General features: G+C 45.5%; 1 protein-coding gene across 6 annotated transcripts in view; it reads left to right on the top strand.

Moving 5' to 3' along the window:
* The window catches only part of SPTSSB (serine palmitoyltransferase small subunit B), an 18,134-nt gene extending 5,159 nt beyond the window's left edge, over positions 1–12,975 (top strand). Inside the window, exons 2-4 of one of the 6 annotated variants that reach the window (XR_014526459.1) lie at positions 1,181–1,361; positions 2,562–2,622; positions 10,954–12,975. Coding sequence is in view for 4 of the 6 variants with exons in the window: in XM_083504651.1 (XP_083360777.1) it covers positions 10,986–11,228 (243 nt within the window). In the remaining 2 variants the exon portion in view is untranslated. Of the gene's footprint in view, positions 1–1,180; positions 1,362–1,428; positions 1,453–1,760; positions 1,891–2,264; positions 2,289–2,561; positions 2,623–7,866; positions 8,001–10,953 lie in introns of those variants that run through there. The other 5 variants (XM_083504651.1, XM_083504652.1, XR_014526460.1 and 2 more) reach the window with 5 other exon arrangements.

The following is a 12,975-nucleotide window of genomic DNA, read 5'->3' as shown; positions in this document are numbered from 1 at the left end:
AATCAGGGTCTGTTTGATTGGTCATGCAAGAAGCAAACAACAGTTAGCTTAAGTACTTGTGAAGCTGAACTGAATGCACTGTCTTATTCACTAAAGGATTGTGAATGGTTAGTACAATTGTGCAAAGATATGAAAATTCCTGTCAAATGTCCAATCCAGGTTTACCAGGACAACAAAGCATGTTTGGCTTTGCTGAAGTCTGAAGGTTGTAAGCAAAGCACGAAGCACTTGCAATTAAAGTTGCAGCATGCTAGGGAATGTATTCAGAAGGGACTCGTAACGGTGTCCTATATGCCAGGTAATGAAATTCCTGCTGATGTATTGTCCAAGATTGTATCAAGGGATCAACACTGTACCTATGTGCAGAAGTTGGGTTTGTACTGATATTGTACGAACACGCTGCCCAGTGATGTTCACAGAAAGGGGGAGGATGTTGGTTTCTGCTTTCCTTCACTGTGCAGCGAAAGGGCTTGTCACGAGACAGGTGTTTACATTCCACAGTCTGTACTGTTGGAGTTTCTCACGGGAAAGGGAAGCTGGATGTGACGTACACTGGTTTCCTGTTTTTCACTGTGATTCTCTCCGAGCTGTTGAGGAGAGAGGATGCAGTTTCTGCTCCCGCAGAGGCAAGATGTCTTTCTGTAATATACCAGCTTTGAACTATAAATAAAGCAATATAGAGTATGCAGCACGTACTCCTCATCCTTCCGCTGGGCACGGGACTCTGCTTTAAATCAACACTGCCAACCTAGTAGTTTGAAAACACACCAGTGTGAGTAGATAAATAGGTACCGCTGTGGCGGGAAGGTAAACAGCATTTCCATGCACTCTAGTTTCCGTCACAGTGTTCTGTTGCACCAGAAGCGGTTTAGTCCTGCTGGCCACATGACCCGGAAAGCTGTCTGTGGACAAAGGCCGGCTCCCTCAGCCTGAAAGCGAGATGAGCACTGCAACCCCATAGTCGTCTTTGACTGGACTTAACAGTCCAGGGGTCCTTTACCTTTACCTATTGCTGGACTACATCTCCCATCATCCGCCAGCACTGGCCTGGCTGGCAGGGATTGAGAAGTCCGAGAACTCCTGGAGGGGCCACAGGTGCCCCCCCCCCTTTTTATTTTAAGGATGGCTGCTTGTTATTCCATTCATAGCGTAATGACCGGGGTGCTCGGAATTAACACAGCGCAAGATTCCGCCCCGGGCGGCTTTCTCCTGTCGAAGGAAGCTGGAAAGCGTCGCCACCGCGCCCGTGTGCCAGACGCCGCCCAGACGCCGCGCTCCCTCGAATCGAGGCGACGACCCTGCGGCCGGAGGCGAGCGCTGGGGATGCCCTCCTTCGGCATGGAGCAGAAGAGACTTTAGAGGTAGGCGGCGGCGGGTCGAGGGAGGGATGCTCTCGTGTCTCCGGGGAAGGAAGCCCGCCTCGCCTCGCCTCCGTCGCCATGCGCCACTGCGGTAACGGCCTCCTTCCCCTCCTCCGAGCGCGGCGCTGCCTTTGCGCTTGTGTCCTCCCTGCTCGGAGCTCTTGCCATGCTGCCGTCTCTCTTTTTCCTCCTCGCTATGCAACACGCAGCAAGGACGGCCTGGGGACGACGTAGCGAGCTGGCCCTTCCCTTTTCCCTTCCTCTCCTCCGGGCTGCGGCGGGGATGCGGCTTCCCTTCCCGAGCGAGGCGGTTGGAGGCTGGGCAGCCCCACGCCAGCAGCGCTGGGGATGATCTTAATAGGATGGTTATGATTATTATCTGTCGTAGCAATGCCAGGAAATACTCCTGGGGCACCTTTTTTTTATTTTAAGAAAGCAACAACTTTAACCACGCTTTTACCATGCCCTTAGTTGCTGTGGAGCCCAAATGAACAGCTCGTGCCATAAGAAGGGCGTTAAGCCGTTTAAGGTGCTTAACTGTTTTATTATAATAAAGGCTGGGGGACGGAGGGAGCGATCTTGGCAGCTTTTACTTCTTCTGCCTTTGGGTGTTGTGGTTTGGCGCATCCAACAGCGTCCCCCCCCCCAAAGAAAAGGTGGGGGGAAAGAACCTGCTGAAAGCAAAATGAAAAGGCTTCTCTCTCTCCCCTCTCTCTATCTCTCTCTTTAAACGCCTGCAACCTTCCTGGTGTTTTTCCTTCTCCTAGTTTCGTAGACACACGTCTCTCTCCCTCCCACCTTACCCCTGCCGATGTGATGCCCTCCTTCAAATATCCCTGGCCATAGAGGAGGAAACAGCCTTTTCCCAATATATGAACTGAAGCTGCAGTACGGTGGAAGCATCAACAGTGGCTCCATGTGCTCAGGGTAACACCCACACACCCAACGGTATAGGTGGTGCATTTTTGTTGGTTGTGTTGGCTGCTGGGGAGGGGTGCTGCTTGGCTCTCGGCCAGTAGTGGCAAAGGAGAATTCGCACGCTGAGAAGCTGCTTCCTAGGAAGGTGGACCAAGTCCTGTGTGTGTGTTTGCGCTGTCAGTTACTTGTTCTGGAACTGGGTTAGCAGTCAAAGTGGGTGGATAGCAGCCCAGAGAGTAGGTGGAGAAATTCCTTACTCGGTTCTCTAATCTCTCTGTGCAGTGAAGAGTCCAGTCAGTAAAGAAGTTTGGAGCATCCTTCGCCTAACTTTTGAAGCACTGTGGTGAGTTCTTTCTCTTTTTTTCTATTTAAATTATTATTACTATTAAGCAACATACAGTGCTTTCTTCTGGGGGTACAAAAGCTGTACCAGCACCGTTTTTTCTAGAAGAAAAGCACTGGTTAAAAGTGTGGCACGTACTATAACAACTTCATGCTGAGTACGGGCACCATTTTTTCTAGAAGAAAAGCACTGGCAACACACACCCACACACCCCGGATTATTCCAGAAATATATTACAATAGACACAGTGAGATTTATGGTGCAAACCTATGTATGCTTACAAAGAAGTAACCATGTCATCACAACCCTTGCTGAGCTGGGTGTGGCTTTCTCCAAAATAAGTGGTATCAGAGAGGATCCTAAGACAGCACTCTTACCTGCAATTACCTGGGAATTAGTCCTGCTTACTTTTGAGTAGACGTGGTTAGGATTATGCTACAGGTCTGCTTATCTCTTCTTTTACTCCATCTTATGACCCAGCGCAGGGGCTTGTGGCAGCAACATCAAGCCAGCTTTGCCAGCCCATCTGGTGAAGCATTCTGGAGAACTAGAAAACTTCCCCACATTGCTAGAGTCAGAGTGGTGTGGTGATCAGAGTGGTTCAGATCTCTGCTCAGATATGAGCAGATACAACCTTGGGGCACCCACAGTCTCTCAGCCTAACCTACTTTACAGGGTTGTTGTGAAGATAAAATGGAGAGGGAGGGAACCAGATATGCCACTGTGAGCTCCTTGGGGAAAGGGTGAGATATAAATGCAATAAATAAATATTTTGTGACATTATCGTTGGTCTTCATAAAGGTATTGCCTGACTCTGGATTTGGGAATTTTTCTTGTGGACTGACTTCCAAGTTAGGCATAGGATAGTACTGGTAAAGCACTATTTATGTATGGACTGCATCCTTTTAAAAAAGTATAATCGGTGAGGCAAGCACTCTCTTGCTTGGTCAAGCTTCAAAACACTGCTCTGGACATGAGCTTTTGACAGCCACAAAACTGTCCTTCGGGGATAAAGGTGGTGTGTTGTTCTTTAGGGGGGGGGAATTATTTTAAAATTGTTGTTGCATCTTGTGGGTTGATGCCTTGATGTTATAGAACAAAAAGCTTCACGTGAGTTCTTAATTGCTTATAAACTACCCAGCCTAATGTGTTTCACAAAACCCAGGAACAAGGTAGTTGAAACATCTCTTCCCCAAGAAATGGGAGAGGACTCGTAAGGCTGCAATCCCACCCACCCCTTTGCTTTGGGCTGGAGTTGGGGAGAACCTCAGCTAAGGAGAATAAATGGTTGGACAGCCGATGAGCCACTCAATCCAGGCTGGCCTTTCTTGCTTCAGGTTAGCCCAGTGATTTATCTGCTCCACTTTCTGCCCTACAGTTTTGTTAAACCTTGCCACTACTGCCTCTAGCTGTCCAACCACATAATACCCCAGGACTTTTTTCCTGAGTCCATATAATGCAACAGTCTTGCTGAAGCTAAGAAGGTCTGGTTGGTTCCCATGTAGGGAGGACTATCTAAGGAACCCAAGGTATAACACACAGAAGAAAGGTTTGGTGTAAAATGTAATAAAGAGATTGTAAATTTCCATTCTTGCACATAACGGGATGGTAAAATGACGGAATTCTTGAACTGTGCCAATTCTTAATGCAAGAGGAGCTGTGTGTGTGTTTTAATGTGGCTGTAATTAGACCACTTCCCCAACTGGCCAGTGTTTACAAAGTTTTTTCCATAGAGGAACACTGAACATTGAACACAGCGAGACCCGCTAGCAGTGGAGACTAGACTCTCAGGGCAAATGGGACATTGCCCCACCGACCTCAGTCTGCCCTCAGCCTCCCCCAGCTACCTGCCATCTTTACTTACAGCCAGCCAGGCTCTCTCTGTCTCTGTCTCCACCTACTGCTTGCCTCTCTGCCCTCCCAGTTGCAATGTGCACCACCTACTACTGTTTCTAATCCAAGATGCACAGGAGTGCCCCATGAAATAGCACGGGCATGACACCACAACTGTAATCACTCATGGAGTAAAGTTTGCTTTGCCTGAGTATACAGGAAACAGTATCCTAGTGCCTTTATCGGAATGACCTAAAACCCATAAAGCGGAAAGCTAAATTTTGAGTTTTGCAGAACGCTTCTTCAAACTTGACGTGCGTTCAATTTTTGCTTTTGATTTTTTTATGGGGGCATTTTAGAAGTCCCGTTTTGTTTAGGGGTGGAATATTCTGAAAACCTTGATATCAAGCTGATTTGCACAGATTCTCTCCCCTCCCACCCCCCAAAAAATCTCACACCTTGACCTCAACAAGAAGTGAGAAACTATTTCTGTTTGCCTCTGTGGCGGGGACCTTAGCATCTGACTTGAATTCTCCTAAGCCACTATCGTTTTGACTGCAGTTTGCAGCTCATGTCTTTATCCTCTGCATTACATTATAGAATTGCAGAGTTGGAAGGGACCCTGAGGTTCATCTAGTCCAGCCCCCTGCATTGCAGGAATAGGCAGCTGCCCCATATGGGGGTCAGATCTGCAGCCTTGTCGATATGAGCACCGTGAATGGATGTTTTAATTATCATGTTTTTATTCTTTGTCTGTTTTGTTTGAATGAGTCTCTGCCCATATACAGTGGTGCCTCGCAAGACGAAATTAATCCGTTCCGCGAGTCTCTTCGTATAGCATTTTTTTCGTCTTGCGAAGCAACCCTATTAGCGCTATTAGCGGTTTAGCGGATTAGCGGCTATTAAAGGCTTAGCGGCTTAGCGGCTAAAAGGCTATTAGTGGCTTAGCGGCTTAGAAAGGGGGGGGGAGCGGAAAAAAATTGGAACACTCGCAAGACGTTTTCGTCTTGCGAAGCAAGCCCATAGGGAAATTCGTCTTGCGAAGCAGCTCAAAAATGGAAAACCCTTTCGTCTAGCGGGTTTTCCGTCTTGCAAGGCATTCGTCTTGCGGGGCACCACTGTAATGAATGATGGATTGAGTCGTCCTGAGCCAATGGCAGCCCAAGAGCCACATTGAGGGCAGATAGAGAGAGGATGAGATTGCAAAGAAGACGCATGGGGAAGCATTCCAAATGGGTGCCAACTTGGATAAAATATGGGGGGGGGCAGGTAAGCCCCATCCTACATAATCAGTCACAGGATGTGGCTCTCACACACATCATCTGAATGGCAATGCCCATCAACTTGGAGGGGGCAGCCCCCTCAAATATTTTATTAGGAGTTGGCTGCTATGAGTCCAAAGATGCTCAAATGCTTTTTTTTTCCTTGAGTGTGGACCACTCTGAGGCATCACACATGTGACCTCTCCAGTATTAAAGGCATGCAGAAGATATACAGCCTGCAACCTGTGATCCTGGTTTGTTTTAAACCCCGATTCCTTTGTTTTGTTGTTGTGTATGGAAAGCATAGTCTAAAATGGAAAGCTTCTGCAAATATGCTTATCCTGTGGCAAAAGAAGTTAACACTTACAGAACAGGGATGACCAATGTGTAGCTCTCCAGATGTTGTTGGACTACAGCTCCCATTATCCCTGACCATTTCCTATGATATTCAGTGTGTGTATGTTGTTAATAAACCCAGTACGGTTGGGTTTCTCTATGGTATATCCTAAAATAATAGCTAAACAAGTCTTGCAAATAAGGTTGTGTTCCCATAAAAAAACAAAAAAAGTGTTGAGAGCAATGAGTCAGTGCATCCGGCTGTTAACCAGAAAGTTAGTGGTTCAAGCCCACGTAGGGACAACTGTGGGCAGGATTCCTGCATTGGGGGGTTAGACTAGATGACCCTTGGGGTCCCTTCCAACTATGATTCTGTGGATATCCGCTCCCCCATGCTTTGCATTGGATAGATAGATGTGGCAGTGATTTAAGATGCAGATCTCAGTGTCATTTTCTACTTCTACCCCTACCTTTTTTTAAAGCACGTGTTCATATAAATTCATTGCTTTAAAGGTTTCAAAAACAACAACAAAGAGCTGGAAAGCAGCAACTGGAGAGTCGGTTCATGATGTTACTTGAGACAGGCATCCTTTATTGTATACAATTGGTTACTGCTGCACATTTGCAGGTCTGGTTGCCTGTGAACTCAGTCCTCTGCAGGGACTATTTTCTTATGTCCATTGATAATTTATCGAGTGTGCTTTCACAGCTCAGATTGATGTCTCAAGCAATGCCTCGAGCCAGTGTGGTGTAGTGGTTAAGAGCGGTAGTCTCGTAATCTGGGGAACCGGGTTCGCTTTCCTGCTCCCCCACATGCTGGGTGACCTTGGGCCAGTCACACTTCTCTGAAGTCTCTCAGCCCCACTCACCTCACAGAGTGTTTGTTGTGGGGGAGGAAGGGAAAGGAGAATGTTAGCCGCTTGGAGACTCCTCCGGGTAGTGATAAAGCGGGATATCAAATCCAAACAACAACAACTTCTTCTTCTTCTTCTACTACTACTACTACTACTACTACTACTACTACTGCACACACTGTAAACTCATAAAAGTTGCTAGCTTTGTTTTTCCAGTTTTGTTTTTTACTAGCCTGCACATACATACATACATACATCCCTCCGTCAGCTACGTGTGGCTTGACAGAAGAAGAAGAAGAGAATGGGGGTGGGGGAGGGAGAGAGAGAGAGAGGGAGGAAGAATTTGTGTTTTTATGGTCTGCCTACCTTGTTGCAAGTGACTAGACCAGCCTGGTCAAGTACGCTCTGGTAATTATTACTTCCAGTGGTGCTAAGATTCTTCTGAGTGTCAGTTCAAAAAAATGAAAATGAGTACAGTGGTGCCTCGGGTTGCAGACGCTTCAGGTTACAGACTCCGCTAACCCAGAAATAGTACCTCGGGTTAAGAACTTTACCTCAGGATGAGAACAGAAATCGCACAGCGGTGGCGCAGCAGCAGCAGGAGGCCCCATTAGCCAAAGTGGTACCTCAGGTTGAGAACAGTTTCAGGTTAAGAACAGACCTCCAGAACAAATTAAGTTCTTAACTCGAGGTACCACTGTAGTTGCAGGTAGAGGATGGAGCAAGCTTGTTTTCTCCTGCTCTGGAGGGAAGGACTCAAACCAATGACTTCATCTGATTCCTACTAAACACCAGGAAGAACTTTCTGACAGTAAGAGCTGTATGACGTTGGAACAGACACCCATCAAAGGTGGTGGACTCTCCTTCCTTGGAGACTTTTAAGACGAATTTGAATGGTCATCTGCCATGAATGCTTTAGCTGAGATTTCTGCATTGCAGGGGGTTGGACTAGATGACCCTCGTTTCCAGCTCCACAATTCTCTGGTTCTCGGTTGCTGTAATCTGACAAAACTTAACAGAGAACGGTAGAAGATGGATTGTTGGTGTGATAACCCTGGGAGCGGGGCGCTCCTTTCCACTTCTTGTGCATAAGGTGAGATACTTGACTGGTACCTGGGATTTTCCAAAACTGTCAAGATGTGGCGAAGAGAGCTAAAATCAAATAAGAGAGCAAGCACAAGTAAGTGTGTCTCCTGCCTCAAGTTGCTTCGTTCCAACACAACGAGCCAAAACTCTACGCAGTACAGAGACTAGTGATCCACTCTCTGGCTGTTTTGTTAAGCCTTATAAAGGAAGGGCAGGATAAATTAGGTTGGGGCATTGTGACACTAGAGTTAATCCTATCAACCCGTGATCAGAAGTGCTGACCCACCAAAGCCTGCTTTTTTGGCCAGGGGAATCGGGCACAATGCAGATGCCATAAGCAGGACCATAAACTGTTTGGGTGGGTGTTGCCATCAGGAAAACATTAACTCTTCTTGTGGCACCATCCTAATGCAACCTGTTCCTATTCTCCATCCGCGACAGAGCTGCGTTGATTTGATATTTTTAGTTATCCTTTTAGTTACCCATATTTTTAGTTAGTATTATGTGTAGCTTGCCACTCAGGCCCCAATAATTAAATGGGAATTGACCAGGAATAGAAATATTTCTCTAAAGATACAGGCAGTAAGCAAGATGTGAGCCTCCCCTTCAGGAAGAAGCCCTCAATCTTTCACTTAGTAGATCAAACTGATCTGAGCAGCGGTATGCAACAGATAAGCTGGAAAATCTGGTTTTGGGTGAAAGGAGCCAAAGCCATTTTTCAGATTCTCCTTATAATGTTTTGCTCCAAGGCTGTGATGCAGTGGCAAATTCTGAAGTGCAGGTGCTCTTTTACGACAACCCTCATAGTTATGGCCCCTGTAGCCATGCCCCTCCTGTGCAACAGAGATAAATGTTTGGCCAACGCAGACATTATGGCCTCAGTACCAAGACAGCTTTTTCTCCCCATCCCATCCACGCTTCTGTTTTGTTAAAATTCAGCCTGATTAAGAGTTTTGGTGGGCTCAAAAGCTTAAACACACTTCTGGTTCTGGTCTCCCTTAATGGATAGCGGAGACCGTATGATTCTGGGATTCTATGATTCTCCTGCAAGGAAGTGAAGAGACCCAGCAATATTTTGTCGCACTTCCCATGAGTACTTTTTAACAGTGAGCCCAGTGTGGCCCATGGAATTGGGAGACTGTTGCACCCTGACTGGAAGGGAGTTCCATAGAATTTGGCCTGCAGTGCTGAATGTTCACACAGCTCTTTTGGTAACAGCCCTCCAGATAGAGGAATGCCCTTTGCAAAGTCAAGGCACATGGCCGCCCTCCAATTGTCATGCCCTCAAACTTGGTTAACTGTTCCAGACAGCAAGGAACCCGAAGTAACGTGTGCGACGAAGATTACTCTGATCTCCAGTTACTTGGTACAATACATGATTTATTTGGATGACCACACCCCCTCCATTTTTCAAAGGGATTCAAAGTAGCTTAAGGCGTTTCTGGTGCAATCTGATAATTTGGATGCTTTTTACATTCATAATGCTGGCACTCAAGCCTTCTTTCAGGGACGCTGCCACCAGCTCTCTTGGCTTCTGTTCGGATGCTGACAACAAAGGATTAGCTCAGAGTTAATAAGGTTGTTTTGAGCATTTGAATCCTGCAAGTTCTTGGGGTGTTGTTGGATTGACGCTCTGGGATTGTGACATTGCACTTATTGGGCAATATGGCTTGAGTTGAGATTTGGAGCACTCAGGGATAAATACTTAGGATGACCTATTTTTACTCATAGAGTACACCCATGGAGGGGGGGGGGAATAGGTCAATTAATTTCAATAGGTTTGTGCTGAGTTAAACTTAGCTGAATACCAACCCTGCCTCGGGTTACAGACGCTTCGGGTTACAAACTCTGCTAACCAGGAAGTGGTTGCTCCAGGTTAAGAACTTTGCACCTGGATAAGAATGGAAATTGCGCGCCAACGGTGCAGCGACAGCAGGAGGGCCCCATTAGTGAAAGATCTTTGCAATCCTTGTTTTGCTGATTTCATTTAATATTCTAATTTTCTGATATTGTTAATTTGGGGTTTTCATCAGCTGTACGCCATAATCATCACAATTATAACACAAATGAAGGCTTGACATATCTCGCTTTGCATGTCATGAGTCTATCTCATATATTAGTTTCACCTTTCAAGTTGAATTACTGAAATAAATGAACTTTTCCACAATATTCTAATTTTTCGAGTTTCACCTATATGTATCTGAAGAAGTGTGCATGCACATGAAAGCTTATACCAAGAACAAACTTAGTTGGTCTCTAACATGCTACTGGACAATTTTTTATTTTTTTTTTATATATTGAGACTGCATCAGACCAACACAGCTACCTGCCTGAATTTTGAACTGTATGACTACTGACAAATGCACTCCTGTGACACCTTGGGCTGTGTGAGCTCAGCAATCTGGACATCTGCAAATACTCTCTAGGATGTAGAGTGCTAAATCCCTCAGATGATAATGATGGCTATATTTATGAATCACCTTTTATATACGTCTCAAGGCAGCGTAGAAACATATCATAAAAACGGCAAAAAGAAATGCTTTTTAAGATAAGTGTTCATTTTGTATTGTTTTTAAACCTAAGGCTGGGGGGAAACAAAAGCAACTCTCATAAGCCTCAAGCCAGCAGGCAGGGATGCTGGGAGCTGTTCTCCATAACACCTGGAGGACATAATCTTGGCTACCCCTAGGATAGTCACTTGTAGACAACCTCCTGCACCCAAACATATATTCAGCCTTTCACTGGTCTTCCTGTGTATTAACACACATCTGATGATGGGGATTAATGGGCAGCTGTGAAATAAAAACCCAGCACCCCAGGTTATTTTTAAGCCATTCTGCAAATAAGGGTAGCAACCCATTTGCCTTGCAAAGAGCACTGGTAATTCTAGTCTTGCAGATTCCCTGCTGCAAGGTTTTCCCCTATCCTCTGCATCTATCCTCTCCTGTTTTCTCTCACAGATCCGCTTTCCTGAAGCCAGCCTGAGCCAGCGATGGATCTGAAGCGCATGAAGGATTACATCTACTGGCTGTATTACCAGTATCTCCTGATCACCTGCAGCTATGTCCTGGAGCCCTGGGAACAATCCATGTTTCACACCATCACAATTACGGTGGTTGCCATGGTGGTCTACACGGCTTACGTCTTCATCCCCATCCACATCCGCTTGGCTTTTGAGTTCTTCTCGCAGATATTTGGAAGTCAACCCGAAAGTACTGCTTCACTTATGGAGTGATCCCACCAGCACCAGTGAGCAGTTCTTTGCATGCAGTGGAAAAAACAAACACCACAGTCTTCCTCTTTCTTTGACTGTATTTGTTTTGGAAGCAATTTTGAACATGTGGGTTGATGTGCATGCAGATTCCGCCTTCTCTTAACCAAGCCAGGCTGTCATTGCCCTAAATACCAGCTGGCTCTCTCTCATTGGACCAACGTCTATTCTGTTTAAAGCTGCAATCCTATCCAAGCTTACCTGGGAGTAAGACCCATCAAACGCAACTTACTTCCAAGTAGACATGCATAGGTTTGGGATGTTGGTGACAACTTCCACTTGTAATATGTTGCTTTGCTAAGAACCTCTGTATGGATTGCATTCCTATGTGACACATCTTAAATGCCTAGTGAACCTGATTCATTATCACCTTTTGGGGACCACTGTTGGGTCAGGTTTGCATGTGGTTCACTCACCTGTCTTGCACACCTCATAACTTGAGTGTTTTCCTATCTAGCAAGAAGGAATCTGTGAATATTTTTTTTTAGGGGTAAGAGAAGAACTCTTGCAATTACAACGTTTAAGGCTTTTTCTTTTGAAAACGATGCTTTTATAAAAGTTCAATAACTTTTTCTCTTGTGATGCTTCCCCAACCCCAGTTCCTCCCTGATGGCACATATAAAGTAGCTCTTTATATAGGACTTTACACCTGAATTTAAAGGGGAGACTTTCAGCTTATGTATTCTGAGTAGAGAAGGGCAAAATTGGGAAACACACACCTGGTTTGGCGAAGGCTAAGCAGAAATCTGCCTACACAGAGGGGTATTCTCTCCCCTTCCTCCTATAGCAGCCCTTTTGCTCCCCCACCTCCCAAAAAAGCTGGTCCTGTGAGGGACCCTCCACGAAAGTGATGGATGTATTGCAGGTGGCTGCCAGTGGAGGCAGAACATGGCAGAAATGGGGTGGAGGGCTGACTTACGGGAGCAGAAGTGTTTTCCCCTCAAGTAAAGCTCCTTCTGGGTCCCAAACATGAAATAATCAAGAGCCTGTATCTCAAATATAGTTCTGTCAGGGCAGGAAAGTGTATCTGGGTTTGAGGGGAGCAGCCATTGCAATATATATGTTTTTAAAAATCTTGACATTTTGCAGGAAACAGACTCCGAGCTGTACCTGTTGTTTACGGTGAAGGTTTTGTTGTTGTTTTGCCTTGCAGCATGGCGTTCACTTTGCTGAATGCCAAATACAGAACTGCGTCCTATTCTGTTACTTTTCACACAAAGTAAATAAAGCATGTGCTCGTGCTATTCTAGAAGTAGAAGCAATATCCAAATAGCTGCAAAGGCTCTAAAAGCATTTATATGGAAGATTCAGTACTGAGATTTCCTTTTTAGAAAGCAAAAAGTAAGCTGCCCTTGGGCTGAGTTTTCTTTTTGCCTTTTAAATGTGTCAATGTTATACTTTTATCTAAATGAAATATGAATGCCACACAGGGCAAGCTTGCATATCTGCTAGATGTGCTTCTTGCAGCAATGCGCAACTCTACAACTGCTGGAGGCGATTTTAAGTGTTAAATGTAAATAACACTCAGTGTTTGCAAAATTACATGCAATATCAGGAAATTGCTTCTTTTATGCAGACTGTGTGAGACACTGCATGTAAAAAAAAAAGCAAGTTACATTGTTTCTGTCACAAAGACGTGTCTTGAAGATTTAAGAGATCTGAACATGTGTGCTGTTTTGCAGAAACAAGAATAAAGTTAAGTTTATTTTAA

The sequence above is a fragment of the Podarcis liolepis genome (assembly GCF_965112155.1).
Source record: "Podarcis liolepis genome assembly, chromosome: 5".
NCBI lineage: Eukaryota > Metazoa > Chordata > Lepidosauria > Squamata > Lacertidae > Podarcis > Podarcis liolepis.
The sequence above is the reverse complement of the archived record's forward strand: the minus strand, read 5'-3'. Positions and strand labels throughout refer to the sequence as shown.